The sequence below is a fragment of the Mangifera indica genome, chromosome 12 (assembly GCF_011075055.1).
Source record: "Mangifera indica cultivar Alphonso chromosome 12, CATAS_Mindica_2.1, whole genome shotgun sequence".
Lineage (NCBI taxonomy): Eukaryota > Viridiplantae > Streptophyta > Magnoliopsida > Sapindales > Anacardiaceae > Mangifera > Mangifera indica.
This window is the reverse complement of record NC_058148.1, coordinates 8,298,735-8,326,140: the sequence shown is the minus strand read 5'-3', so window position 1 is coordinate 8,326,140 and position 27,406 is coordinate 8,298,735. Positions and strand designations below refer to the sequence as shown.

Sequence of the window (27,406 nt, the reverse complement as noted above, 5' to 3'; positions counted from 1 at the left end):
AAAAATAACATTTTCTCTTTAAGGTTTATTTTGTATTCTCTAACTGCTTTCTCTTACACTTTCTCTCTCCCAATGCTTCATTTTTCTCTAGTGATCTCTCTCACCAATTGACCTCCAGACTTCTTAAATGAATACGAGATTTGTTTTAATATATTAACTTGTGAGATTGATTCTGTTCTCATATATTAATTGAAATGAGTAAGATTATTCGCAAGAGTAATAACAAAGAGTATGAATTTATGTATTAATTATAATATATCATCTAATTGTGTATTAATTTATATCCATTATATATAAATTAGTATTTATTATTAATATCCAATAGTTTCACTGTAATTGAACTGTACATGTCCAAGCCAGTTGTTTATAAAATTTTAAGTTCTCAACGATGGAATTTGTATTATTAACTAATTATTCAATAAAAGTAAAATAGATAGGAGAAAAACCCTAAGGGACCGTTTGGTTTCATTTAAGATAGATTATTTTGATAATCTATCTTTTATTATCAATACTGACATGACATGTAATATAAGTGATAATCTGATTACTACTTTCACCTTAGGTATTTAAAGATTACTAAAATAATCTTGATTTTATTATAATTATATTATTATTTATTAATTTTTTAAGATAAAAATAAATTTATTTTAATTAATATAACAAATAATATAAAAAATATTTAAAAATAATTATATTCAAAGGTATTTAAGTAAAATAATTTACTAGTAATATTTTAATATTTTTAACTAAACATAATAATTATTTATCCTTATCAAATTTTATCAAATATAATAATTTTCAAAGTAATTTATCTTTAAAATAATCTTTATATTTTAATAATAAAATATTACCTAAACCAACAGGTCATACTTGTCGCCACCTTTTAAAAATTCTTTCTTGGGAGACATACGTTGTCTCTTCAACAGAATTCTGGGCACATTATAAGTCTCCATTGAATGGCAAGATATGTATACTCTCATTCTGGGCCAAGGCCCACGACAGATTTTAGACATGAAAAGTTACAGTGAATGTTTAAAGTCAGAAAACACGCGACTCTGAAATTCAATTCCAATTTCTTCTTGATGGGAACAGAACTAATACTCCATTCACAAAGCCACCCCCAATATAATTACAATTACAGACTCATGGTCTCCTCCAAACTCAGACCCGTTTCTGCAAACACGTACTCTACATTTACGAGCAGACTTGTAAGTACAAGTATAGCAGCAGGGATTAGGGCCACTAAGGTCTCGAATGCTGCCCAATTCAAGCAAAACTGGCTCGATTCTCTTACTTACCCTTCTCTTCAAACTCCAACCCAAACACTTGATGATTCTAAATGGGTTCTGGGTATCGACCCGGATCTTTCTGGTGCATTAGCCGTCTTGAAAACCGACCACACCGGTTCCTCGGCTCAGGTAATTTTCTGTCTTTCTTTAAACATTTAGTTAACTTATATATGTTCAATATTAAGATTTTCTCTGTTAACTTTGACCTTAAATGTTGCAAATATGTGATATTGTGAGTTATTATGAAACTTGTTATCTTTGTACAATGTTAAATGTTGTTGACATGATGTTGCGTTTTGACCGTGTTATCATAGTCCAGTGGCATTGGTAATTCAATTATATGGCATATTTTATCAAGTAATTGTTTTCATTTCATTTTTCCACATATTGGTTAAGTATACTCAGAATCTCCTTGTAATTGTAAGCACTGAAGTTTAAGATTATAGAATTACAAGCTTTTGCTTGATAAGTGATGCTCTTAGCTTTGCTAGTTCTAACCTCCCTTAGTGAAAGTGTGAAGATCAGTATCCTTGGTTTAGCCTACCTAGGTGGTGAGTTTGGCCCTTTTTAGTGGAGGCTTCCACTGCCACACTGGGTCTTCGAGATTCCGTGGAGGCACACAATTTCCTTGAAATATAGATCAACATGAAGGAAGCATTGTTTGTCTTATGAAAAGGAATGAAATGAGCCATCTTGGAGAATCAATCAACAACCACCATAATAAAATCCTTCTTGCTTTGAGTCTTTGGCAACCCCAAAACAAAATCCATGCTAGCTTATTCCCAAAGGGCTTGAGGAATTGGCAGAGGCATATACAATGTAGTATTCTAATTTCCAAGCTTGACAATGTGACACATGATATCATGCTCAAGTTTAGGTCAATAGAGAATCTGCTTCACAAGAGCTAATGTCCTATCTTTACCAAAATGGCCAACTAAACATCTATCATGAGGAATACATAGTTGATTTCCTCTGAAAAGAAAGTCTTCCTGTTGATGGAAACAACGGTAAGGACTAGAAGAGCTCATCCTTCGAGAGTCTCCAAAATTTAAAATGGTACAAATGAGTATATTCCTCTCCCCTCCTTGTAAAACTATATAAACCTCTTTGATGTTCATTTTCAAGCCTTTGGTTGACAAGTGAAACCCTTAGTTTTGCTAGCTGTAATCTCTCTTAGTTAGATTTTGAGTAATCAATATCCTTGGTTTGGCCTACCAAGGTGGTGTGTTTGGCCATTTTTTAGTGGAGGTTTCCACAATCAGTGAATTTTCTCTAGTGCATTATAGGGTCAATTATGTTTGAGGTTTATTGTAAGTGGCAATCAGACATGGTCCAGGTATGTATCAATATAGTACGGTAGGGACCTTTACATGGCTGGGAAAGAAAATAAAGGAGTTCATCATTGCTTGAAAATTGGCATTTAGTGATTAGTCAAGCTACAGCTGGACTCCACATGTCCTTCTTTTCTGCTTTGGTAAATCTCTTTTAGTGATTAATTGGGCATTGATATCTTACAGGTATTTGATACTCCACACTTGCCAGTTTTAGTTGGTGGTAGAGTTCGAAAACGTTTGGATGCCAAGTCTATTGTTCAGTTGCTTCATAGCTTAGATGCTCCAATTGGTATGACACTTTGTTTCTCCTCACCATTATCCTCTTCCCTTGTGGTGTTTGTGTTTGTTTGGGTTGGCGGGTGGGGTGGGTGTTCAATAATGGCCACATAATATAATCTTCATTGGGTGTTACCTCGAAAGAATGCCTAATAATAAATGATATTGGTTCAAGTGCTATGAAGTTTTTGCCAACATTTTTTGAAGCTGTACAAATGAGTGGACACAATAGTTACATTATTTTAGGTATACCTTATTTTCTTTTGTAATACTCTATTCTAGTCTTCAAAGGCCATTGTTTTCTGCTTACTATAGATTAGGGTTTGATGAGGTCGAGAGATATCTGCTTATAATAAAAAAGCCTATAAAAGAATAAACCACATCAATTATTTTTGCTAAATTTAATTAGATAGCTTTTTCAGTTGGCCTTAATCAATCATTTGCAAGATTTTTGAATTATGCTTGAGATGGATTGATATTGGTATATTGTATTTTCCCTTTGTATAATTGATTTCTTAATCAGTTTTTTTTAATTTGAATTTCACTATACGTGATGTACTTTCTAGGTAATGAGTTTTTTCAGTTTATCTGCAGTCTTTGTTTTTGTGCTATCATGAAGAATATGTCTCCATGCCAAATGACTATTCCCACCCAAGGTTTGATGAAAGGACAAAATTCCCACCCAAGTTTCAAAAAGCCAAATTTCCACCCGTTATCAATTTCTATTAGTGAATTTGTTAAGTTTTTCAAGAAATGAGTGTTTTTCCCTTTTATTAAAATTACAAAATTGCTATTAACACTTAATATAAATGTCAAATTACTAAAATATCGTTACCAGTTTAAAAATTTATCACTTGGACTCCTAAAAAATATCAAAACTCTAACCAACTTTAAAATGTTGTCTGTCGGCAAGTTCTTTGATGGTGTAATTGTCATTTTTGAAATTATTGAGAGATATGTTGAAATTTTAAAAATTCTAAAAACACCCCTAAATTTTTTTCAAATTTTCAAAAACCCTTGAAAAATTTCATTAATGCCTCTAATATTTTAAAAATTTGTAGTTTGCTTCCTAAACTTTTGAAAAAGGAAAATAGAAAAAATAAGGGGGAAAAGAAAAATAAAAAGAATAAAGGGAAAAAGAAAAAAAAAGAAAAATCTATGTAAAAAGGACCTTCCTACCCATTCACTTAATGAAATTTCACTAACGGAATTAGATGACGGGTGAGAATTTGGCTTTTTGAAACATAAATGGTGGAATTTTGTCATTTTAGTAAACCTTGGGTGGCAATAGTCTTTTGGCCTTTTTCTTTTTTCTTTCTTCAACTTTGTGCATTTGTAATGATTTGTGCTTGATAGAAATCAGGAGTGGAAGGTATACAAAAGAAGACATGGTTCCAATTCTAACCAAATGGAGCAGGAAATGAGAGTGGCGGAAAGTGGGGTTTGGGGAGATTCGAATGATAAGGGGACACAACGTGGACCTATGGAATGAAAGACTTGGAGAAATTGTTATTGGAGAAGAATTTTAGTTGGAAAGGAGAGGGAAAAGACAGCGGGAGTGAATTTAAGAAAAGGGCAGTGAAAGCTGAAGGGAGGGCTGACACCTCGAACTGTTGGAAGTTTAGTTACAGTTACTGTTTTCATGAGGTTTTGAGAGGATTGTAATTAAAGGCTTCTGAGAACATATTTTCTCTCTCTTAATGAAATTAAGTTCTGGTTATCAACTTTTTGCATTGGGTGTGCTTTGGTTGTTTGTGGTTCTGTGTTGGGTTGTTGAGTTGTTGATTTGCAGAAAATTCCAGTGAGGATTATTCATAAGTGCTTTTCTTATTTTAGGAATGACTGCATATATAGAGCAATCAACCCCTTATCCAAAAGATGGGAAACAGGTTTGTGACAATTCCTCCTTTTAAGAGATATCATATGTACTTCTTCAATTTCTTTCTTGAATGACCATATCATGTTTGTGTATCTGCTTCTTGTATCTTTCATATTTGATCTTAAACCTTTTTTATTTTTGGGTAAGTTATTTGATCTTAAATTGATGTTCAGCATTTTAACAAAAGTCCTGTTTTTTACATGAACAAAAAACTTAGTTATACACTTCACATAGGTATGTCATGTGATTTTAGGATTGTTTGGTCTAATGACATGATTAGTGAAAGCAAAAGAAGTAAACAAATTCTGCCTTTTATTTCTTTTGTTGAGAGTATGAGCTTTTTCTTGACTGAAGGGTTGGTGGAGTGGAGGATATGGATATGGCTTATGGATTGGGATATTGGTTGCCTCTGGCTTTTCTGTAGTTCCAGTAACACCTGTGATGTGGAAGAATGAGTTTAAACTCCTGGGAGGCACTGCCGTGAAGGTATGTATCTATCTTCACATTATTTATTTAGTTACTCAGAATTACTCGAGCTGTCTCAAATGAGTGTATAGATTCCTAAACTGGAGACTATTTTTACCCCTAAAAGTCAATTGTTGACTTCCAAATCTCATTTGTCACTCATTGAAATCCATGAGGAAGTGTTTTAAAAAAAAATAGTCAAGAAAGCTGCAGAAGGTTGAAGAATAATTAGTAAAGTCACTAGGACTCTTATCTGCAAAGAACTGCATACTTCATGTGAACCATTGAAAATTGTCATAAAAAGGGATAATACTACCTAAAAGACAAGGTGGCAGAGTGGATCAAGTCACGAGAGACAACTTTTCTCAACGAAAATTCACTTTTGATTGCAATTTGTGTTCACTATTGACTAGAAAGGGAACGGGCAGCATCATTGGATCACATAGAGAAGAATTCTTTCCAGTCTTCATCTAAATATTTTCAACATGCACCATTTAAACTGATTCCAGTTATTTTCTTTTCTTTTTTAATTATGAATTGAATCCTTGCCTTCAATCATGTGGAATTCACTGTAGAGATTTTTTGTTATACTCATGTATGGGTTTTCTGGCTTTCTTTCTTTATGGCAAGTTAACAAGCTTTTTTATAAGCTGTATCATTTCCCTGTTTTGTTGCAACGCTCTTTGTGAGAAACACTTTGTTGCTCCTTTTCTCTTAAATTTAAAACTTTTGAATCAGTTGGATCTTATACACCTCCTTTATTTGCATAGATGATGAATTTTTTTTCAGGATGACAGTAGGAGGCTTGCTTCAACATTGTTTCCATCTTTGAGTTCCCTACTGAAACGGAAAAAGGATCATGGTACATTGTTCGATCCCATTTGCTTTATTGTATGCTATCATGCTTTTAGAGAAGTGTACTCCATTTATTGGAGTGTGAACTTGGTAACCTCTGCATATCATCTGCATTTTTTTTATTTACTTTTTTCGACATTACTTTTTCAAATTAATTTCAATATTAGAATGGCACAAGTGAAGAGATTGTGGTAGTTACATTCTGGCAGAGGAAATGACAGCACTACGCTAGTTGTGCAGATCATTTTGTGAGCTAGAACTTCCCTACATATGTTTTATGTTCACCCCATTGAACTTCTCAAGATTTTTCTTTGGGAAGGGACATGAGTGCTGTTGTACTTTAACCTTTGTGCTGACTGCCTGATTTGGATCAATCAGACATTTGTAATGATGAGTTACTCATTTTCAAAGATTGTCAATGGGAGGCAAGTCCTCATCTCTTCAGATTTTCAAGTAGCCCCGTGTGGTGCTTGCTCGTGTGGCCCTTTCGAGTTCTTTTCAGTTAGATCTGTAAAACTATGTCAGTTGCGATGTCTCACTAGGCTTTCATTTAAAAAAAAAAAAAAAACTAGCGAAATTGCTGTATTTTGCCTCCAAAATTGGCATGTTGAGTTCATTTGTGTATGATTTTGTCTTCAATTTGGTATGTATCGATCCTGATGATGAAGAAGCAACTTGGCTTGAAAGAGGCATTTCTTCTGCTCAATCCTTTAAAAGTCATTAGAATGGGGTGACTCATCTCAAATGCTTGACGGTTGCACAAATAGGCAGCCAACACAGGAGATAACTAAATTTTTGTCAGGTTTATCACTGCATGTAACAGTCCAACTAACTATCAATACTAGGAGACTTCCTGAAATGTTCATTAACCATGCAATGTACACCCACCTTGTTTTCATTGTCTTCCATCTCAAGTTAGTGCTCTTTTTCAAATTCTATTTTCTTGATTGCAGGAAGGGCTGAGGCTCTTCTGATTGCTGCATACGGTAAAGGTTTGAAATTAGATTCATCAAGTCTCTCTACGGAATTGGTTCCTTCAAATGAGGAAGTTATCATATCAAACGATGTGACAACTTCGAAAGAATGAACTGCTAACATTAAACTAGCTTCTTCAGTACATAGACCTTGATTTGCTTTCAGCTTCTGAACATCAGCAGGGTGTAAAGGGATGAATTATTTCAGGAGAATTAGAGCAAGAGATGCAAGTAACAAGAACAGGGTGTTGAGAATGGCTATAAATTATGACCATTATTCACCGGACTTATACTCATTGTAGCTTTGAAATCTTTGTGTAGTCTAGTTATAGAAGATGTAGAATTTGTTGAATTAACATCAATCTTTGAAATGAAATTAGAAATACCCATTTTGTACATGTAAAAATAATGTTAATAAAATTTTTTTGTGCCTTTTATATAAATAGACTTGATTAATTGTTTTTGCTTAAAAAATATTATGGATGAGAACAGAATTTCAAGTTAAAAATATGATCAATATTTATACATCCCAATTTTTTTGATTTATGAATACATCTTTTAGATAGCTAATCTTTTATTTAACATGATGAGCAACCCTCCATCTAAAGTTAAGAAAAAAATCACAGGAAAAAGGAAGTAACCAGAGGCAAACATATGCAATTGTGCACAAGCATGTTGTCCGTTTACACATGCCAATACTGTATGAATGATTGAATGTCTTCAGCCAATTTGGTATCCATGTTTAGAATAATTGCGAACTCTTGAAAACCCTCTTCCAGAGCAGGCAGAGAAGCCTTTCATCAGAACAAATGTTTATCTGAATTAAAGATTATACGATAAAAGTTCTACTAAGAAACCCAAATGAGAACTAATAGAAAATTTTGAAAAAGGACCGATGACATATAACCATGGACAATCATAAGACAGGTAACACATTTTTTCTTTTCTTCTTCAATGTACTGCATAGAAGCTACACCCCCCAGGAAAAATAAACAGTTCTATTCAAATGATTAGCAGGATAAGATAAATTCTGAGTACCAAGAAATTTGCTCCCTGAACTCAACTAGTACTCTAAATTACTTTTTGAGCAAAATGAAAGATCCATAACTGTTTTTTCTTGTTTCCCAGTCTTACCCAGATTTTCTTTGGTTTCACTTAATAAGCTGTCATTTGCAATGTGTTGACATGTCTATTCAAGTGTGATCTCAAAAATAACTCCTTGAAGATTTCCAACAACAGAACAAGTTCCAGGTATTTCATTTATCAGCATTCCATGACGAGCAGCTTCCCTGATAACCATTGTGTCCATCCTGCCCACAAAGAATAGTATAATTGAACAAATATAAGATTACATTGCAAAGTTATGTGCAGTGCCTCTGAAACAACTTGGTAATAATAATATTAGAAATAATAACATACTGTAAAATCAAACAGCTAAAAATATGAGTAAAGAGTAATCTAACAAGAATATTGAATTAAAGATGATTATATTCAAAATTTAAAGGGAACAATATTCAAAACAACAATAAATGTTAGTAACTGAAATACTAACATTCTTTAAGATCTTTTACCAAGTACTGAAAATTAGTACCAAAGAATTTTGGCATTGCTGGTTTAAGCAGCTAGATAGATTGTATATAATGATATTCCAGAAAAAAGAGGCAAACACAACGCGAGACTCTTATGCAAATGGTACACAGAAGTATTACAGGAATGGGCCTTGAATATACACAGAAACCTCTATACAGCATAATCAAAGAGGCAATAGTTATGGCAACATCCAGAATTTTGTAAAAATAATTAATTACCAACTAGGTATTCTAAAGCTTCAAGAGTTAACAATTAGAAAATCTGTACTTTTCAGAAGGTTTTTGAAAAAAAATGAAATACATAGTTTCTTTTCAAATTTTATTCCAAATAACTGGCATTCTGTTTTGTATTTAAATATCAGGTAAGAGTGCAAAGACAATATAATACCCCCAAACAAAAGAGTGCTTAATTTTATTTTGTTCATTTCATTAAACAATTTTAACCAATTTAATCATTTGAGTCATATCAGTTGAAAATATCTTCACTTTCCAACAATTAAAATGCATCGAATCAATATCTGGGGAAGGTAATTTGCATAAATGTACAAAGACCAGGTGTACCCTGATAGAGCAGGTGAAACACAATGAACTGCTTTATTATTACCCTTTATAAACATATAGACAGATGGCCATACAGATCCAATGTGAGGAAACCTAAACATATCCAATTTGTGAAGATGGAAAAAAGAATTGGTGCTTACATCTTCGCTCGGGATACATAGGCTAGAATGAATTTGCACTGTCCTTTTTCCCTGATGCGGAGAAATTGTTCCACAGTGTCAAATAGTGGAGGAATGCTCGACTGTTGAAAGCTTATACACTGTCAAGGGAAGTTTTAACATCAACCAATAAAGGATGCAGGGGCACAAGGCAAAAGAGAAAGCAAAACCCTTTATTTGAAGAAATGATGATTTTATTGGCAAAAATAAATTAGCATCAGGAAATAGAAGATCTGTTGAAAAAATGGATATAGTGGCATGATTATCATGTAGTGTGAAACATGCAAAAAATTGGAGACAAGATTGCAGATGTTGGTTTTGCTTTATTCTAGCAACTGACTCTACTCCCATTTCGTTTGTATTGAAAGCTTTATCAATCTCAGGCTCAGAGAACTATTTTGTATGTTTATGACTTACCAATTTTTCTCCTACTTCATACATATATTTCTTCAGAAACCTGAGCTAATAACATAAATAAAAATCTGGGCCACAGGATATAAATGTCAGCTCCAAGAATTAGATCAAATCCTCCAGTATATTTTTGTAAAATTTGGTTGATCTGATCAGAATTCCCCCATTCTAGCTTCTCAACTCCTAATCCTACATAAAGGAAACAACCAAAAGGCATCAGCTAATACAAATAATTTTGTTCCAAATTAAGATTTTTTTCCTCACCAGCTTTACAACTAGGATTTTCCATGGATGTATGGAGATCAATATTTTTCTTCAGAATCTGAAAAATGTAGGATAGCTAAAATAGTCAAAATAAAGAAAATTACAGGCGAAGCCACAAACTTTTATAGTTTAATTTTTTTGACCTTGCCTTGAGCACTTCATCATTATGGTCAGTTAAAACAACTTCACTGCAAAATCTGCTGCAGAGGATGCCAGTAATTCCTGTATTCCAGGAAGTAACCATCAGACATGTCTTTCCTTCTACATGGACACCAAGTAATAATCCAAGCCTAAAATGCTACCAGGTCGGACTTAAAAAAACGTAACTTAAGAGAGGTTTTACACATAAAAACAAGTAGAAAGGATCAAAGCATGGAAGGCTAATGGATTGCATTTATGAACCATACACACTCTGAAGACACTTTTTATGTCTCTAGAATAATGTATGCTTTGTTTTCCCAACTACAGTTTTTCTTTTCATTCATGTGCATGCAAACATAGTTACATTATACACACAGAAATAAACTGTATTTGTCATTATGAACTTATATATGTATGCATGGATGACTGCGTGATATTGGCAGGTGAATGGTTGTCTATCATCCAGCTACATTAGATCATGTTTAATGATCATTTTTTCTTGATAATATGAAAACCCATATGATTACCAGTGCAACTAGGTAGGACAGTCATTTCTTATCATTCTAAAAATCTCCACATATAATTATAAGATTTATCTAGAAATTCTACTTTGTTCACTAACCAGTAAGTGGAAATACTTTGGATTTAGATTTCATTAAGTAGACAAGGTCACAGGTAAAACTGTTGACAGAAAATTTACCAACACCAGAGCCTAATTCAACAATAGAAGATCCTTGCAGCAGCTCAGCATTTTTTGAGATGTAATCATTCATAAGCATAGCACCAGGCCACACCAATTGTCCTGTCAAATCAAAATCAGCTGTTCCACAAATGTTTAGATCGTTAGCTCACTCTACCCATTTATCAATTATATATATTGCCAGTAAACGTAGTGAGATCATCTCCAGCCACAGTAACATAAGCTTTTCCATTGTACATCTAAGAACCATTAAATATATGATGAAAGCTGACTAACATTTCAAACTCAAACTCTTGTCCTATGCAGGGAGATGTGGTTTTAGAAATAACTCGATCATTGTAAAATTTCCACCAGGCTATTGAATTTAGCTCAGGCAAAAGATTAATTGTTTGTGTCCAATATTGGTCTTTTTAACCATATAATGAAAAAAGGGAAAATCCATAAAGGGATGACAGTTATATTCGGAGCACATCATGATCATACGATGCACCTCTTTGCCCCAGTTCATCTCATGCCATGCTAAAATATAATTTTGAAAATGAAATACTGCAACATTTGTTTCTTAAACCCAGCAAACTAATTATCTCCAAGTTTCACATGAATCCTGCAACTTTTTGACCTGGGTTCTTGACACAAACAAATAGTTCCTAGGTTTGTTGATTTTGCCAGTTATTTTAGCACACCATACTAAATAACAATAACGAATTAAAGCACAGAATTATTAAAAGAAAAAAAATCCTTTGAATAAATTAGTTCATAGAAACAAACTCACTAGAAGCAGACTGAAGGCAGAAGAGTTGAAGAACTTGAGAGCCAAAAGTGAAAGTGGTGAGCTGGTAACTGCAGAAAGACAGAGTGGGCGAAGTGAACCATAAATCAATTTAACAAAGACAGAACGATTATACTTACTCATTATTGATAAAGAAGGATTCCAAGCAAACAATTTCTTCTTCTTCTTCTCCTTTGTCTTCTCTGTTCATTCTGAGAGCACAAAATTGGAACTTTATGTTTTCAGCCGCTGACAAAACAGAGTTTAAATGGGGTTATCGCAATTAGACCTCCTAATATTCAATTGGTAGACATGAGTTTCAAGGATTTGGATTTGTTTATCCATTGATGAATTAAAGGCTTATTTATCAATTAGTAAATGTTATTGGGTCATTATGTAAATATATGTTTTTTATAAACCTTTTCATTGCAGTAAAATTTTCACTACATGCCAACAGCTAAGTTAAAGTTTTCTCTTGAAATGCCGTTGAATAGAATAAAATTCTTGTTCTCGAGTTATCCTTTGAGGGCTATCAAGGCAAACCTTAACCATTACTCGTAAATAAGGGAAAAAGATTATTTTTTATCCAAGTTTTAGTTAAAATTTAAAATCACATTTACAATAGTTAAAAAATCTAAATTTTTACTTATAACTCAACTTCTATTAATTTTTTCTATTAAAAATAAAGATAAAATAGTTATTTTACTTTTTATATTAAAAAATATAAATTTTGTTACTTCTCTTAGGTTTTAGAAATTAATATTTCACCCTTGTCTAAATTTTTTAAACTTTAAAAAGTAACATTTTCATCCCTAAAACTAAGATTTTCATATTTTTCAAACTCAGTCACCCTCTAGAACTTTTAAAAGTAGTAGTTTCATTCTCACTTTTCACCTTCAGTGTTTGGTATCTCTTCTGATGTCATCTCCGATGTCCTCCTTCTTCTGATGCAATGACAAGTGGTTTAGAGTAGAGATCTCCATGAGATCTCTTCATCACACGATGCTGCGATGAAAAGATATTTCTTTGTTGCATAGCGTAACGAAGAGATGGAGATCTTTATCCTAAACCACCTGTTATCTTATCAAGAGAAGGAGGAGACCAAAGACGACACCGGAGGGGTGTTGAATACTGAAAGTGAAAAATAGAGGTGAAACTGTTATTTTTGAAAGTCTTGGAGGGCGGTTTAGTTTGAAAAATATGGAAACCCTAGGTTTAGGGGTGAAAATACTAATTTTTAAAGTTTAAAAACTTTAGCAAAGATGAAAATATTAGTTTCTAAACTCTAAGGGGAAAAAATAACAAATTTTATATTTTTTTAATATAAACAGTAAAATAATTATTTTATTATTTTTAACAAAAAAATTAAAAAAAGTTAGGTAATAAATAAGAGTTTAAATTTTTTAACTATCACGAATATAATTTTGAATTTTAGCTTAAACTTTTCCGGTAAATAAGTATTTGAAGCCAGGCTGTACATGGCGAATTCTGGATATAATCTCGCAAAAATCCAATTTAATCGATAAAACATGGCCGCTGATTAATTGCAGTGTCTCAAAAACACAAAATATGTTCTTCGATGCTTTTACAAAAAACTGTTTCATGCACAAATAAAACCGTGGACTACGGCGTCTTCTGGGGCTTGTCACAGGGCAGTCCATTTCTATTTGTTGCCCTGTGACTCACACTTCACCTTAAAACAAACGAGTCCATCGAATTTGGGATGCTTTTGGTCATGTCATCTTCTTCACTTTGACAAATTGGATTAGAAGGTCGAGTACACATTCACATTTGGAATTTTTATGTAGGTATATATTGATTATTTTTCTATTTGATAAAAATAACAACTCGGAAAATATATAGTTCAAAATCAATTTTTCATTGGCATTATGTGAGTATATTGTAAAGACCTATTGTATTTCATATATAGTTATTTAACTTGAGTTAGGTCTCTTTTTCAACACACACAAGGGATATAACTTCATTCAAAAATTATCATTTTTGTAAATATTATTAGAAAGAAAAATTGTTTCTACAGATCTATAGTTGATCGAGAAGATTTATACATTAAATCAATTTCTTCATCAAATAGTTCAATTAGATATGTTTAAAATTTTATGAATTACAATAAAGTTTGAGATATCTAGAGGAATCTTACATTGACAAAACATAAGAGAAATACTGGATATAAATATGCATTTGACATCATTTGAGGTGCTAAGATGATGACTAGTTAAACAATTTATAAGCTCCTTAAGTTGTCAAGATGTATTTAGCTTGCGAAATCCAGAAGTAACTTAAGCTATCAAAATGCGTTTTGGTTTGCAAAGCTTAAAAGTAAAACTATGATAAATTATGTGCCCAAAATAAACAATATCCTAATAGTGAATTGAACTATTGGATCTAAAATGTTACAGAAGTGTTTTATAACCGTATACAAGAATAATGAAATTGATTAATGATCATTGCTTGAGGCAATTTATTTTGTTCACACAATTAGGCAGCATATCCCTTGAATCTCAAAAACAGGGTGTAATAAAGACAGTGATTTGGTCTTCCTTGAAATATTCTCATTATGTATTATATTCCATAATTCAAACCCTCTTGTCCCACTTCCCACATGAATGCATTATTGACTTGGCATGCATTAATGCATGACATTATCTTTGAACCATACTTTGGAATCATATGAAACCCTACTGTTCTTATTTTAATGTCACCCTTTACTTCCCTTTTATTCAGGAGTGAAACCCTCTCCACAATTATGTGTTCTTCTGAATATTATGGAGTTTGTGATGCCTGGGCGTGATTCTTTCTGTTTGAGAGCACCTACCAGCCTCAAAAGACTCAACATGAACCGTTTGTGTTTCTCTAGTGTCCCAACTAGCCCTACTACAAGCCCTTTGAAATCTTTCTATGATGTTGAAACCGAGCCAACCACACCACTTTCCTATGGAGATGCAAATTCTGGTTTCATTGACTTCGAGTTTGATACCAGTTGTCGTTTCAAGCTCGCCGATGATGAGTTCGAAACGAGCCCAACTTTCGAGATGCCATGCATGCAACAAGAGCAGCAGCAGCATTGCCAAGGGTCATCACTTCCTGCCATGGCATTTGCTGATGAATTGTTTTGTAATGGGAAAGTGATGCCTCTAAAGCCTCCTCCTCGCCTGCAATATGGTAATAGTGTTGAAAATAGCTCAACTTTGTCTTCACCAAGGTCCCCAAGTGGGAGGCTGAAATTCCCATTTCAACTTAGGAGCTTGTGGAATGATGATTTTGATCCTTTCATGGTGGCCTTGGAGACTGTCAAGCGAGAAGAGAGACAGAAAACTCGTAGACGTGCTCGCTCTATGTCACCGCTGCGAGCCAGGAGCCCAAAAAAGCACGCTAATTGCTCAATTAGCTCCAAAAATCATCAGGGCATCAAACAACTAAGACCAAATTTAGATGGGGAAATGGAGCTCAATCAGAAAGGGAATATGGGTCGTCAAGAACAGGGAAGATCCATAAGGCTGGCCGAGCCCAAAGGAGTATTATTTTCTCGACAAGCCAGGATTGTGAAAACGGGCCAACAAAAACTGGGAAAGCCCAGTTTCAGAAATGGGCCTGAACCTGGGGAGACCAAAGAGGGCAATAAAGAAGGTGAAGGGGCAAGTACAAGGGGATCAAAGAGGCCAAAAATTAAGAAATTTCTACTCAAGAGTGCATCCATGGGAAGAACAAGCAATGAAGAGAAGCAAAAAGATGAAAGTGCAACATTGCCCAAGAGAATTTACACAAGGATATTCAGCTTTAAGTCCATGAAATCAGGCCAATACAATGAAGAGGAAAGGGTGTCTGAAATGACCAAAATGACAACAATCCAACACAGGCCTAAGCTCTTTCTTTGCATGGGTCATGGGACAAGTTATGCCGATTAACACATTTGGCGCATAATCAAAGACATCATTTTGTGTGTGCTTCTTCACAATTTTATCATAGCCTTTGTATTAAGTTTATCAAATATAAAACTTGCGATTGAAATAAAGATAGGCACATAGAAAAGCAATTGCCCATTTAATTTGAAAGTTGTTATAGTCTATGACAGAAGAAGCAGCAAAGTGGAGAATCAAGAGAGAACCAACTAAAACCTATTATTTATTGTGCCGTAGAATATGGTACATCAATTTCTGCATCAATGGGAGGCAATTCTCATGGATAAGAATCCTATGAATAAAAGCCTTAAATATCTCCCACGAAAATTTTCTAAAGAAAAAGGCAAAGAACATGACCTCCACATCTAATGCAACAGAATCAGAAGCCTATGGTAAGCTTCTTAAAGATGCTTTTGAAAAGCTCGAATTCAATAATCTACTAAATCACAAGAAAAAATAGGTTTTGGGATCACATTGTGGCAAAGTGTAGTGCTCTTTTTGACAGAAAAGCCTATTCCAAGACTTCCTCTGGCCATAGCCGCTTCCACGTAGAGATTTCCTCTTCACTCCTAAGCTTTCTGATTCCCCCATAAAATCCATCTGCCTCGTTTCCCTCCTCCCTATGATCTTTCCTATCTATCATTGTTTTTCTCCACCGTGAGCCAGGAGCATACTGATTGAATTCCAAGACCACAGTGTCTGTTACAACCAATGCAATGTCAGAAATTTATGCTCTATCACAAAAATTCAACTATACAATTGACCTTAATAAGTTTTAACTTTACAGCTGATGCTACTATAAATTACTGAAAAAGAAATATGTTGACAACATTTCACAAAATACTATGCATGATCCTATAGATTGCAAAGATCTTTTGACAAGTTGCTTGGCTGAAACAAACAATAAAATTATTGCTAGTCTTTAAAAAACTGACCTATGCAAATGACAAATAGAAAATGCAAAAGTGAGGGTCAATTGCATTCCTGTCCCACTAAAGTGTAAGATTATTTATGTGACATAAATATATACATTCTCTGTTTTGTCAAGTTGCAAGCAACAAAAGAGATCCTTTGCTTTTTCTTTTATGATGAGGTAACAGAGAGATAATTTTCATTAGTGGGTCATCCTGAATGTGCTTTACTTGAAAACAACAGTGCTCAGATTGTCTACAAAGGCAGGTATAAAATAAATGAAAAATTGGGAGATGAAAATAGCCAGTGCTGCCCCGCATAGCCGAAAGATGACCAACTCGCAAACAACAGAACATTGAGTTCTTTCAGTGCGGTTGGCCATAAATATTCCACTGAGACATGAGTTATCACAATGTTGGTGGAAATTATGACAAAATGACAATGATTTTTCCCGGGGACCAATCATATAGGCAGACCAAGTGGTCTAGGTATTATAAAATTGGATTCAAGAAAAAGACCTAACCAAACCTGGGTCTCATCAACGGAAGTGAGTTTTATATTCTACAATGGATGTTGTGTTTTCTCTTAATATTCATATACACTGAACAAGAAGAAAATTTTTATCACCCTATAATGGTTTAGTCAATTTCTAAGATCACAAAGAAAGTGAAGATGCAGCAATAACACAAGACCTCCGACCACAAGGTGTTGTTAAATTCCCAAAGTCCTGTTTCCTTCTACTTTATATCTATGCAATCACATGGAGCATAAAGTGCAAATTGAAAGGGGAAAAGGTGAAATCAACTCACCGCTATTATGACATCGACAGAAATTTTCATTTCCGTCACACGATTCTAGGTGGCCTACAACACCATACCACCAGCCTGCAATGTATATGTGAGAAATCTTAGAAAGCAGTAAATAATTATAAACATATTTCAAATATAAATCAAGAAGAATGAATTAAAAATAAATTAGTTGTCTACTGTTATGGCTACTTAGTGAGATATGCATTTTGTATGATGGAATTTTAGTTGACTATTATGAACATATCATTAAAACGACATCTTCCATTTTCTTGACAATTTATAATATAACATGATTCAGTTTGAACTGGCCATCTCTCAATGAAAGAAGATTGTCCAAATAATTTGCAGTTTCTGCAGATTGCAAGAAAATGATGACACAGCAAAATTCTTTTCTACTAGATGCAATCATTTTACTACATAAATTCTTTGCATCACTTTCCTTTTTTCAAGCAACCTAAAACCAATTGACATTCTGGGAAAAACTCCAGAAGAAAACTTGACAAAAAGTCTTTAAAAATGAACAATTTAAGCTACTTCAATTGATCTATAAGGCATTGATAAGCTGAAATGAAAGACAGCTAACAGAAGAAAACAGTAAATGAAACATACCATACGGGAATTCTTTGTTTCTTCTCCACTGAATCTCGATGTGATCACCCGGGTGTAACTCATTCAAGCAATCAGAAATGTGAAGATCATGAGGAGTAGTATCATTAGGTGGTGCCCTAAGCCTTTCCCATGGTACACCATGCTCTATTGCAACTACCTTCCTTCCATGAGGTGGATACCTGCAACACAAACCGAACTACAAAAATCAACCCACGACAGTAAGAAATTTCCTAATTCTTAATCCATCTTTCTAAAATTACCTGGCTTGAAAGGAGCCAGTGCGCGGATCATAGCTAAGTTCAGCGTCATAGCATGACAGCATAAACCCAATATGACCATTCTGCATAACACCCCAAAACAAAATTTGCTTAAAAACTGAACAAATTTCATCGAGTTAGCTTTTTTTCTTTTTTTTTTTTTTTTGCAACTTTTTCGGAGTAAAAAATCACTTTTGAAGCTTCGGAACAGATGATAACAATATGGAGATAAAAACGTTAGTTATTGTTGCTGTGTCAGTACCTCACGATTATAGACCTGGGCTGGGAACCAAAAGCGGCCACTCTCAAGAGCAAGATACCAGGACATGATTGAATGAACAGGCAAAGAATTGGAACTCTTCTGATTGTAACTATCTTCAACCTTTGGTCTAAACCATGATAAAAACTGAACTATAGAGAAAAGCTTCATCCAAAGCTTTTGTTTACCCTGTTTAAGATTGGTAGAATCTTTTCTCGTTGCCATATGCCACTGCCACTGTCTATAAGCAGCAGGGCCAATAATTCTACCCCATTTCTGCTTCATGTGTTTCTCCCAAAGATGATCACTCATACACCGATCTCTCAACGAACTACAAACACCAGCCATGCTACAAAGCCCTGAAGGAGGTAACTTTTCCAGGATACATTCCAAGACCAATTCAGGCAAGTCTAAAACTGACATCCCCCCACAACTTTCACCAGCAAAATGATCAAGTTTAGAGGTTAGAGCCATGTTGTTTACAGAGGGAATTATAGAGAATTTAAAAGTATTCTTTATGGAGGCAGAAATGGAAAAGATTGACGAGTGTTTCCAAAACCAGAGAGACAATAATCTAAACTCAGTTGCCCACAGTGGAAGTGGCTTTAGAGGAAGGGAATTTAGAAAGAGAATAAAAGAGAAACCGGTGATGAAGAAGTAAAGTAGCATTATAAAAGTGGTATTTTATTTAACGGGTCAAATTCAAGTTTGGCAAAAATGACAAGGCCAAAAGATTAATCAACGGGACGGAGAAACCAAATAGTGGAAAAGACAATGGTAAAGAACAGGAAACTCAAAAAAAAAAAAAAAAAAAGGTTTCTTTCTCCTCTTACTGGGAGTGATCAATCCCCTCTTAAAGGGCAAAAACCAAAGTGAGATATTCACATAAACCCGGGTTTTTAATGGTTCAACGAAAGCCCACCAAACCCGGACAGTGGGCCTCCTGCTTGCAAATTCTAAATCAGAATAAAATGAAATGTATATGTAATTGATATATAAATTTTGGTATGTATTGTATACGTAGAAACCTTAAACAGCGATCAATCAGCAAGCTTTGATGACCAAAAAAAAATCTTGTATAAAACCAAATCTACAACATGAAAAGAAGCTAAACTACTTTAAGGGCTCCTTGTTCTTGTTTTAGTAAAAAATAAAAAGGGAAAAAAACGTCATTCTTCACAGAAAGTGGGGTTGAGAAAATGAGTTAAATTGAATGCATCAAATGAGGAGGGGAATGAAGAAGTGGGGTAGATTGAGATCTGATATGGGAATATATGACACCTTGAAATCTTACGAAAATAAAATTAAAAGGACGGATAACAAGTCTAGATACAAAGACCCAAATCTCCAAAGATCTTTGAATGTTGATTTAAGAAACAGAAACGTTTTGAAAAATTCGATAAAATGAGAGGCACAGATCTGGGTAGGTGAGATTGAAATTGAAGCACGATTAGGCGCACCACCCAACTCACACAGTCACTAACACATAAAAGCGAACACAAAAGAGACAAAGAGATAGAGATTGTGAAGATGGTTATGATGAAGCTGGGATTGTGGGGTCAATTCACAACCCAGTTCACCAAAATCTTCTTCAACAAATCTCAAATGATAACTAGTTGATTTTCTTGGAGGCAAATTAAAAAACAGATAATTTACACAAGTTAAGATAGAGAGATACTACTAAAAATAAGAAAGAATGAAATGGGCGGCAACGGTTGAACGAGAAATTTGTAGGGCATTCAAAGATTTATCACTCTGTTTTCGTGGATATGAAACCACCCATTTTACTATATTCCTCAAATATCTCCGTCAATTTATGTGCACAACCCACTTGCCCGAAAAGACTTGCAGGTCGCTTCATGCCCTCTCTTCCAAGTTCCAATAATATCACATCATATTATAAAAGGCCAAAGGATTTATTCCCATTAAGTGTGATATTTTCTCAAATTTTTTTTTTTATGTTTAAAAATGGCCAAACGACTATTTCCCACCCAAGGTTTAGCGTTTTCTCAAAAGTCCCCCCTTTAACTATGGAAACACCAAACACCCACCCATGGCCAGTTAGATTTAACCAAACCCTAACGGTGGTAGGGGAAAAATCGTCATTTTAGCTATAATATTAAAAATAAACTAAAATAGAATCTATTTTGCCCCCCTAAACTTTAAAAACTGAAATTTTCCCCCCGCCTAAGTTTTAAAAAATGGCAGTTTCACCCTAGGGTTTGGTTTTGAAATCTCCGATGACCTCTCCGGCTCCGTTGCCGACGGCCGCTCCCTCCGGAAGCAACCTCTCCTTCCGACGATCTCTTTCCTCCCATTTGGAGGTCCGATCGGCGCCCGGAGACGCCGTAGGAGACGAAGACTTCGTCGGGAAGACGAAGTTCTTCGTCTTCCCAGACGAAGCCGACGCCGTCGTCTTCGTCTGGGAAGACGATCGTCTTCCCAGAAGAAGACCTCTGGGAAGACGACCGTCTTCCCAGACGAGGACGACGGCATCGGCTTCGTCTGAGAAGACGAAGAACTTCGTCTTCCCAACGAAGTCTTCGTCTCCCACGGCGTCTCTGGGCGCCGATCGGACCTCCAAATGGGAGGAAAGAGATCGCCGAAAGGAGAGGTTGCTTCCGGAGGGAGCGGCCGTCGGCAACGGAGCCGGAGAGGTCGCCGGAGATTTCAAAACCAAACCCTAGGGTGAAACTGTCATTTTTTAAAACTTAGGCGGGGGAAAATTTCAGTTTTTAAAGTTTAGGGGGGCAAAAGGAGATAAAATTTTCAGCCGTTAGGGTTTGGTTAAATCTAACTGGCCATGGGTGGGTGTTTGGTGTTTCCATAGTTAAAAGGGGGACTTTTGAGAAAACGCTAAACCTTGGGTGGGAAATAGTCGTTTGGCCTTTAAAAATCTTAAATATTTATTTATAAATAATATTTTAATATTTTATTTCATTTTATTCTTTAAATATTAAAAACTAATATTTTTCTCCTTTAAGTTAAATTTTGAAAAGTAACCGTTTATTTCTTAAGATTTTTTTTATTGTCTGATGATATTTCTTTTCTCTTCCTTTAACGGTTACTCTCTCACCATTTTTCCCTTTCATCGATAGTTCTACATCCAACAAGAAGATGATGTTTCTCATGTCGACTTCAAATCATGCCCCAAGACCCTTAGCATGACCGATGCCAAAATCAAATGGGTTGGACCTTATCATGAGTTGATCTAACCCCTTGAACATATTTAATTATATATGTATAAACTTTAAAGTATTGACAATAATTGTAATAAGTAATCAACCCTATAAGGGGGATATTTTAATTAATTACCCAAATAATAGGTTTACTTAATAAATAGTTAATGTTAACCCTTTAACTATTGTTATGAAAATTAAGTGGTGGATTGATATTTATGCCACTCAAATTCATTTGAATCAACCAAAGTTACTAGCAAATTAGTGTATCTGAAATCAATAAAATTATGCATATTTATTTTTTTTTAAAAAAAGACATATTTGAAATGTATCATCAAATGATTAATTATTTAAAATTAAAAATAAAATAACATCTAATTATATAATTAGTATATATTAAATATATACTAATTTATATACTCGAGTGGATACAAATAACATTTCTCATCTGAAATATATTATAGATCTTTTGTTACATAAATGTTTTGCTATTATTTAACAAGCTCAATATTTTATTTAGATAATATATTTAGCTATAAAATCTAATGATTTGTCTATTAATGAAATGGTAGATAATGTATAGATAAACTATCTTAATTTGGCTTGACAATCTAATTAAAACATGTTAAATAATTTATAGTATTTGGAAGCTATTTTTGTTTTTATTATTTTTCTGGTTAAATACAAACCCTTGATATTTTGAATATAAATATTATTAAAATTAATTATACATAGAAATATTTCAGTGTACTTTTAGGGTTTGCATAATTTGCTATTTTTACTATGAATATATCTTGACAAAGCTAAATAATTAAAGTTAATGTTACATGTCATCAATTACAAGTGAGCAATATTACATAGGCCAAAGGACTACTTTCCACCTAAGTTTTAATATAAAAATAAATACATATCTATTGAATTTAAAAAATCTAAACACTCACTCATAGAGCAACTATTATTAAAAATTTTTATTTAGGGTAAGAGTAAAATCATTATTTTATCAATAATATTAAAATATATCATTTTATTTTATTTTTCTCTTCAGGTTTTAAAAACTCGTATTTCAACCCTTAGCCTCAATTCTGCCTCTTCAAATCCATAGGGTTTTCTCTCCTCTTTGGCAATGGAGACGGTGGTTGCCACCATCTCCACCTTTAGTCCAGTTGTCTCCCTCCTCAGCATGCGATGTTGATAGAGACAAAGAACTTCGTCTCTGTCGACGAAATCGTCTCGTCTGTTTCTTCCTTGACGGAGAGACAAGAAGATAGAGTCGAAGTTCTTCATCTCCATCGACGTTGTTTGTTAAAGAGGGAGACGACATGACTAAAGGTGGAGATAGTGATGGCCACTGTCGCCATCGTTGGATAGGGTTGAAAAACCTAGTGATTTGAGATGGAAAAAGTTACTTTTCAAAGTTGAGGTTAGAGGGTGAAATGTGAATTTTCAAAACTTGATAGGGAAAATGAGATAAATTTATATCGTTTTTAATATTATTGATGAAATAACGATTTTATCTGTAGTCTTAATAGAAAATTTTAACAGCAGTTAATCCATGGATTGATGTTTGAGTTTTTGAAATTCTACGAGTGTATATTTGTCTTTATATTAAAACTTTAAGTGGGAAATAATCTTTCGGTCTATTATATATGCACTTTTTTTTTTTAACGAGAAAGTGCATATATGTGAGTTCAATCATTTCTTCAAGGTTGAAATAACTTCACCGTGTAGGTCAAACTCGACATCTAGTAACTCATCTTACAACCACTAAATCAGATAAGTTAAAAGTTTAATCTAAAAATATCATCATAAAAAATTTAAATTTATAATCTCTTATATATGACATCTCATTTTTTGTTACTCAATATATCTTTTAAGGGTATTTATATACATTTTGAATACATAAAAATGAATATACAAATTATACATCATCATATGATTAAATATTATTTTATTTTTAATTCAAAATTATTCAATCACGTAACAATATATTATTTATATATCTATTTATATACTTCAACTATGTGTCCACATAATTTTTTTCATTATAATAAATTCACTCAACCACATTTGATGTCATTTTGCTATTATAAATATTGCCGACTTCAGCAAATAAAAATAATTGTTTGACAATTAATGTGAGGCTTCAATGAATGTGAGTATCTTCATAAATATTTGATAAGATCTTAACATGCACCTAAAACGGCCACCCAATTCAATTAGTTTTAGGTCAATGTTCACATTGAATTAGGACTAGCATCTTCAATCAATGATGGGCAACCACACATGATTATAGCTAGGATTTAAATATCGATAAAACTATAGATGTGTTAAATAGGTCAAGTTAATTTGAGACTAGATTTAGAATACAAAAAAATGGTTTGACCTAAAAGGGCAATAGTGGGCTAAGTCGACACTTTAGGTCTTGACACAAAACCTATTATTGTTTTCATAATTATTAAAAAGTAAAAGAATTAATTAATTAATAATTATAATATAAATAATTATTTTTTATTAAAATTAATTGATTGATCCGTTACTGTAAGACTCAATTTGTTGCTATAGAGTCTAACCCAACCTTATATATATAAGGTTAAGTCGTGAGAGTCATACTTTCCATAGGTTACCTGCTCTATAAGACCTGTTACTATATAGGTCTTAGGCTTAGGCCAGATGGGTTACACCGGAGCTGACACAGTTCATTATCACCTCTATCTATGTGTATATATTTTTCACATAAATAATTTATTATTACATAATTAAATGATTTTAAATTAAAGATAAAATAACATATAATTATATAATAATATATTATTTATATATCTAAATTATGTATTAAAAATATATATATAAAGTATTGCTCTTTAAATATTAAGTATTTCATCGCTATGTGTCTCAATAATTGAAGTGATGTGGGGCGTTAAAAGTGAGTCGCTACAAAAATTACATTGAATTCAATACAATAATCAAAGGGACTCCTTGCATTGGAATCAAATGAACTTGAGGTGTGCAGATGTGATTTGTTGACACCAAACGACACACATAATTCAAAATCCTGTGCAAATAGTTAAAAGGCCAAAGGACTATGTACCCCCGAAATTTTAGTACATTTTCAAGGTCATACTCGTAGTTTAAAAAACTAGAAATCCCACTAATAGGCTAATTTCTACTAAAAGGGGTAAAAATAAAATTATCATTTTATTAATAACATTAAAAAAATTCATTATGTTTTCCCTCACAATTTTAAAAACTAACAAATTCACTCATACCTATTCTAACTTTCAAAAATAACATTTTTCTCTCCCTAAAAAAACTTAAGGTTTATTTTTCAAAGACTCTTCAACCACCATCTTAGACCACCAGAGAAAACGCTTCAATCCACCATCTTGTCGACACCTTTATCCCTTCGAAGCTTTCTGATGACACAATGAAGATGTATTTTTGTCGATTCTAGAATAATTGATGAAAACGAGTCTTCTTCAACTTCGTTGATTCTTCTAAAATCGATGAAGACCCTCATCTTTGTTGATTCGTCTAGAATCAATGAAGATGTGTTTTCATTGCTTCTTCTTGCATCAGATAGTGAAAATCTGATTGTCGCCAATTGCTGGAGATGGTGGCCAGAAAGCATTTAGAAAATAATCTCTAAGTTTTGGGGGCGTAGAATATTACTTTTGAAAGTTAGAAAACTTTAGACAAGGATGAAATTATTAGTTTTTAAAACTATGGGGGGGAGGGGGGAACATATAATAAATTTTATATTTTTTTAATATTATTAATGAAATAACAATTTTACTTTTGTCTCTTTTAACAAAAATTAGCTCATAAGTGGGACTTCTAGTTTTTCAAACCCTGCAAGTGTGACTTTAAAAACACACCAAAACTTGGGGGACATAGTCCTTTGGCCATAGTTAAAATAACTACTATTAGAATTTAGATAGATTTTGGCATGCTTATTACTAAGTAATAAAAATGTAAAAGTAACAGCATTTTAAATATGGTTTGGTTAGATGGTCGAAACATCTACATCGACAATACAATTATGAACTTATGTGCATTTCATTAGTGAATATGAATTTTAAGAGCTATCTATAATGTTTTTCTCTTGTTTAATGATTTTTGTTAGGTAACTTTTCATATTTATATGATTATTGGAAAGAAATTACAATCAAATTAGAAGAATTGAAGGATTCTTAATCTAAATAAGATTTCCAACTGTTTGTTCCCATTTCAATTGAATTAGAGGAGAATATTAACAATATCGAAAATACCTCTATTAGGAATATGAAGATGACTTTTAGCTATGGTTACAACTAATGCATGATTTTATTCATCAAAGAATATAATGTTGCCATCATTCAACTCATTATTCATGCATTAGATTTTGCGTCGTGTTTATCTAGTTTTTTTTTTTTTTTAAATTAAAACACCTAAACATGTCTACGGATCTGCTTATAGCATAGCTTAACCATTTATAAAAAAAAGAACACAACCAATGAGAGTCATGACAAGCAGAATGAGCAAACTATATAAGAGGCCTTAAGATCTAGCCTAGCATGACCTAAAATAATGGTTCGTACCTTAAGTCTTGTCTAGCTAGCATGAGTCGTTTTTTGACAAGTCACGGTATGACATAACTTGTGAGTATGATAAGTCGTATAAAATATAACCTAACATGATTTACAATGTCTAAAAACACATTCTTTTAAGGGTAAATCTAACTTAATAATTGAAGTTTTACATATTGAAAAACTGTAACTTGGATTATTGAAAAAATGTGGTTAGACACTTAGACATGCTAAATATTAGCAATAATTGAACTTTTTTTTTTCTTGGCGAAGAGAAATACTATAGGTATATATTTTTAATATATAATTTAGGTATATAAATTATATATAATTATGTAATTAAATATTATTTTAATTTTAATTTTAATTTATTTAATTATATGATGATATATCTTTAATTATATAAATAGTATATAAAAGTTTTATACAAATAATTTTATTATTAAACAAAGATATATGCTACAGGGACATGAAATATTCAACCAGCAAATCATATGCTTAAAGAGATTCTAAAGGAAAATCAAAAGCTACTCAAAATTAGAAAAGACCTTTCTTAAAGGACCATAACAGGATAAGGTTAGACCCACCTGGCTTTAGCCTCTTTCTAGATTAATTGACAGCTTCAAAAGCAAAATTTTATTGGTCAACGTGTCCTCTTTAAAATGCTGTAAAATAGAAAAGAAAAAAAAAGATATTATTCTATTCTCTGTACTATATCACTCTACCCCCAAAATCTAAAAAAAAAAAAGGTTATAAATTGATAATTGTATTAAAATTAACATGATCGATTGTTATGGTATAATCAGACTATTGCTATTTCTGTATGGGGTAATATTATTAAATCTGTGCAAAAAATCAGACATATCAAAATGGGCATAGTGACTAATATAGTTAAATACATGACTCACTCTTCATGATTGATGTGCTTAAATTTGACTTATTAAATTTATTTATTTTATTAAAGGAATCTTGTCAGATTTCATCAAACAAGTAAATCTCTCGAGATAGGATGACTAGACTAAATCCTTGGATATTCAAACTTGAAGAGGGTACGAGTTTATGTTATTCGAATTTTAATCTTTTAGAAGAGGATCTTTCTATTTTACTATTTAAATTAATCTTTGAGATCGACTTATTAAAAGTTCATATGTTATATTAACATAGAGTGAATTATATTTTTGCACCTAAGGTTCAACCCAAAACATTTTTTTATCTCTTGATGACATAAAATTAT

The 27,406-nt window shown here is 33.1% G+C and overlaps 4 protein-coding genes across 8 annotated transcripts; 2 read left to right on the top strand and 2 right to left on the bottom strand.

Moving 5' to 3' along the window:
- The first annotated feature begins 1,060 nt into the window (after nucleotides 1–1,060).
- LOC123192277 (Holliday junction resolvase MOC1, chloroplastic-like) lies at nucleotides 1,061–7,515 on the top strand. Of its 4 annotated transcripts, none has more exons than XM_044604761.1 (6): nucleotides 1,061–1,418; nucleotides 2,807–2,912; nucleotides 4,736–4,788; nucleotides 5,133–5,264; nucleotides 6,033–6,105; nucleotides 7,052–7,515. In XM_044604761.1, exons 1-6 carry the CDS (start codon nucleotides 1,083–1,085, stop codon nucleotides 7,183–7,185), a joined length of 834 nt encoding a protein of 277 aa, XP_044460696.1. In that variant the 5' UTR covers nucleotides 1,061–1,082; the 3' UTR covers nucleotides 7,186–7,515. The 4 variants fall into 4 exon arrangements, with proteins under 4 accessions (XP_044460696.1, XP_044460697.1, XP_044460695.1 ...); XM_044604762.1 differs by lacking the exon at nucleotides 7,052–7,515 and adding an exon at nucleotides 6,738–7,006; XM_044604760.1 differs by lacking the exon at nucleotides 7,052–7,515 and having other exon boundaries at nucleotides 6,033–6,541.
- A 478-nt stretch (nucleotides 7,516–7,993) lies between these two features.
- LOC123192332 (protein N-lysine methyltransferase METTL21A-like) lies at nucleotides 7,994–11,989 on the bottom strand. Of its 2 annotated transcripts, XR_006496859.1 has the most exons (9): nucleotides 11,806–11,989; nucleotides 11,669–11,736; nucleotides 10,897–11,016; nucleotides 10,204–10,277; nucleotides 10,056–10,113; nucleotides 9,879–9,980; nucleotides 9,363–9,474; nucleotides 8,136–8,382; nucleotides 7,994–8,091 (listed from the first exon to the last, which is right to left on the bottom strand). XR_006496859.1 is itself a non-coding variant. In XM_044604842.1 (8 exons), the coding sequence occupies exons 1-8, from the start codon at nucleotides 11,874–11,876 to the stop codon at nucleotides 8,262–8,264; spliced, it is 726 nt and encodes a 241-aa protein (XP_044460777.1). In that variant the 5' UTR covers nucleotides 11,877–11,989; the 3' UTR covers nucleotides 7,994–8,261. The 2 variants fall into 2 exon arrangements, 1 of the variants encoding a protein (XP_044460777.1); XM_044604842.1 differs by having other exon boundaries at nucleotides 7,994–8,382.
- A 2,459-nt stretch (nucleotides 11,990–14,448) lies between these two features.
- LOC123192027 lies at nucleotides 14,449–15,588 on the top strand. The gene has a single exon (XM_044604505.1). It carries the CDS (start codon nucleotides 14,449–14,451, stop codon nucleotides 15,586–15,588), a length of 1,140 nt encoding a protein of 379 aa, XP_044460440.1.
- Nucleotides 15,589–15,782: 194 nt separating this feature from the next.
- LOC123230271 (F-box protein At2g26850-like) lies at nucleotides 15,783–20,187 on the bottom strand. Its single transcript, XM_044656415.1, has 5 exons — nucleotides 18,432–20,187; nucleotides 18,173–18,252; nucleotides 17,913–18,091; nucleotides 17,304–17,378; nucleotides 15,783–16,281 (listed from the first exon to the last, which is right to left on the bottom strand). Exons 1-5 carry the CDS (start codon nucleotides 19,095–19,097, stop codon nucleotides 16,094–16,096), a joined length of 1,188 nt encoding a protein of 395 aa, XP_044512350.1. The 5' UTR covers nucleotides 19,098–20,187; the 3' UTR covers nucleotides 15,783–16,093.
- Between the last annotated feature and the right edge of the window lie 7,219 nt (nucleotides 20,188–27,406).

Excerpts from the sequence above, each read along its gene's own strand:
- LOC123192277 (XM_044604760.1), top strand. The coding sequence starts at position 1,083 with ATGGGAACAGAACTAATACTCCATTCACAAAGCCACCCCCAATATAAT. Across the intron at positions 2,913-4,735 it reads TAGCTTAGATGCTCCAATTG|GAATGACTGCATATATAGAG; the intron begins GTATGACACTTT and ends TTCTTATTTTAG. Across the intron at positions 4,789-5,132 it reads ATCCAAAAGATGGGAAACAG|GGTTGGTGGAGTGGAGGATA; the intron begins GTTTGTGACAAT and ends TCTTGACTGAAG.
- LOC123192332 (XM_044604842.1), bottom strand. The coding sequence starts at position 11,876 with ATGAACAGAGAAGACAAAGGAGAAGAAGAAGAAGAAATTGTTTGCTTG. Across the intron at positions 9,981-10,055 it reads AAATCCTAGTTGTAAAGCTG|GATTAGGAGTTGAGAAGCTA; the intron begins GTGAGGAAAAAA and ends TCCTTTATGTAG. Across the intron at positions 9,475-9,878 it reads AATTCTTGGAGCTGACATTT|GCTTTCAACAGTCGAGCATT; the intron begins ATATCCTGTGGC and ends GACAGTGTATAA.
- LOC123192027 (XM_044604505.1), top strand. The coding sequence starts at position 14,449 with ATGGAGTTTGTGATGCCTGGGCGTGATTCTTTCTGTTTGAGAGCACCT.
- LOC123230271 (XM_044656415.1), bottom strand. The coding sequence starts at position 19,097 with ATGCTACTTTACTTCTTCATCACCGGTTTCTCTTTTATTCTCTTTCTA. Across the intron at positions 18,253-18,431 it reads CCCAGGTCTATAATCGTGAG|AATGGTCATATTGGGTTTAT; the intron begins GTACTGACACAG and ends GGTGTTATGCAG. Across the intron at positions 18,092-18,172 it reads ACTGGCTCCTTTCAAGCCAG|GTATCCACCTCATGGAAGGA; the intron begins GTAATTTTAGAA and ends TTTGTGTTGCAG.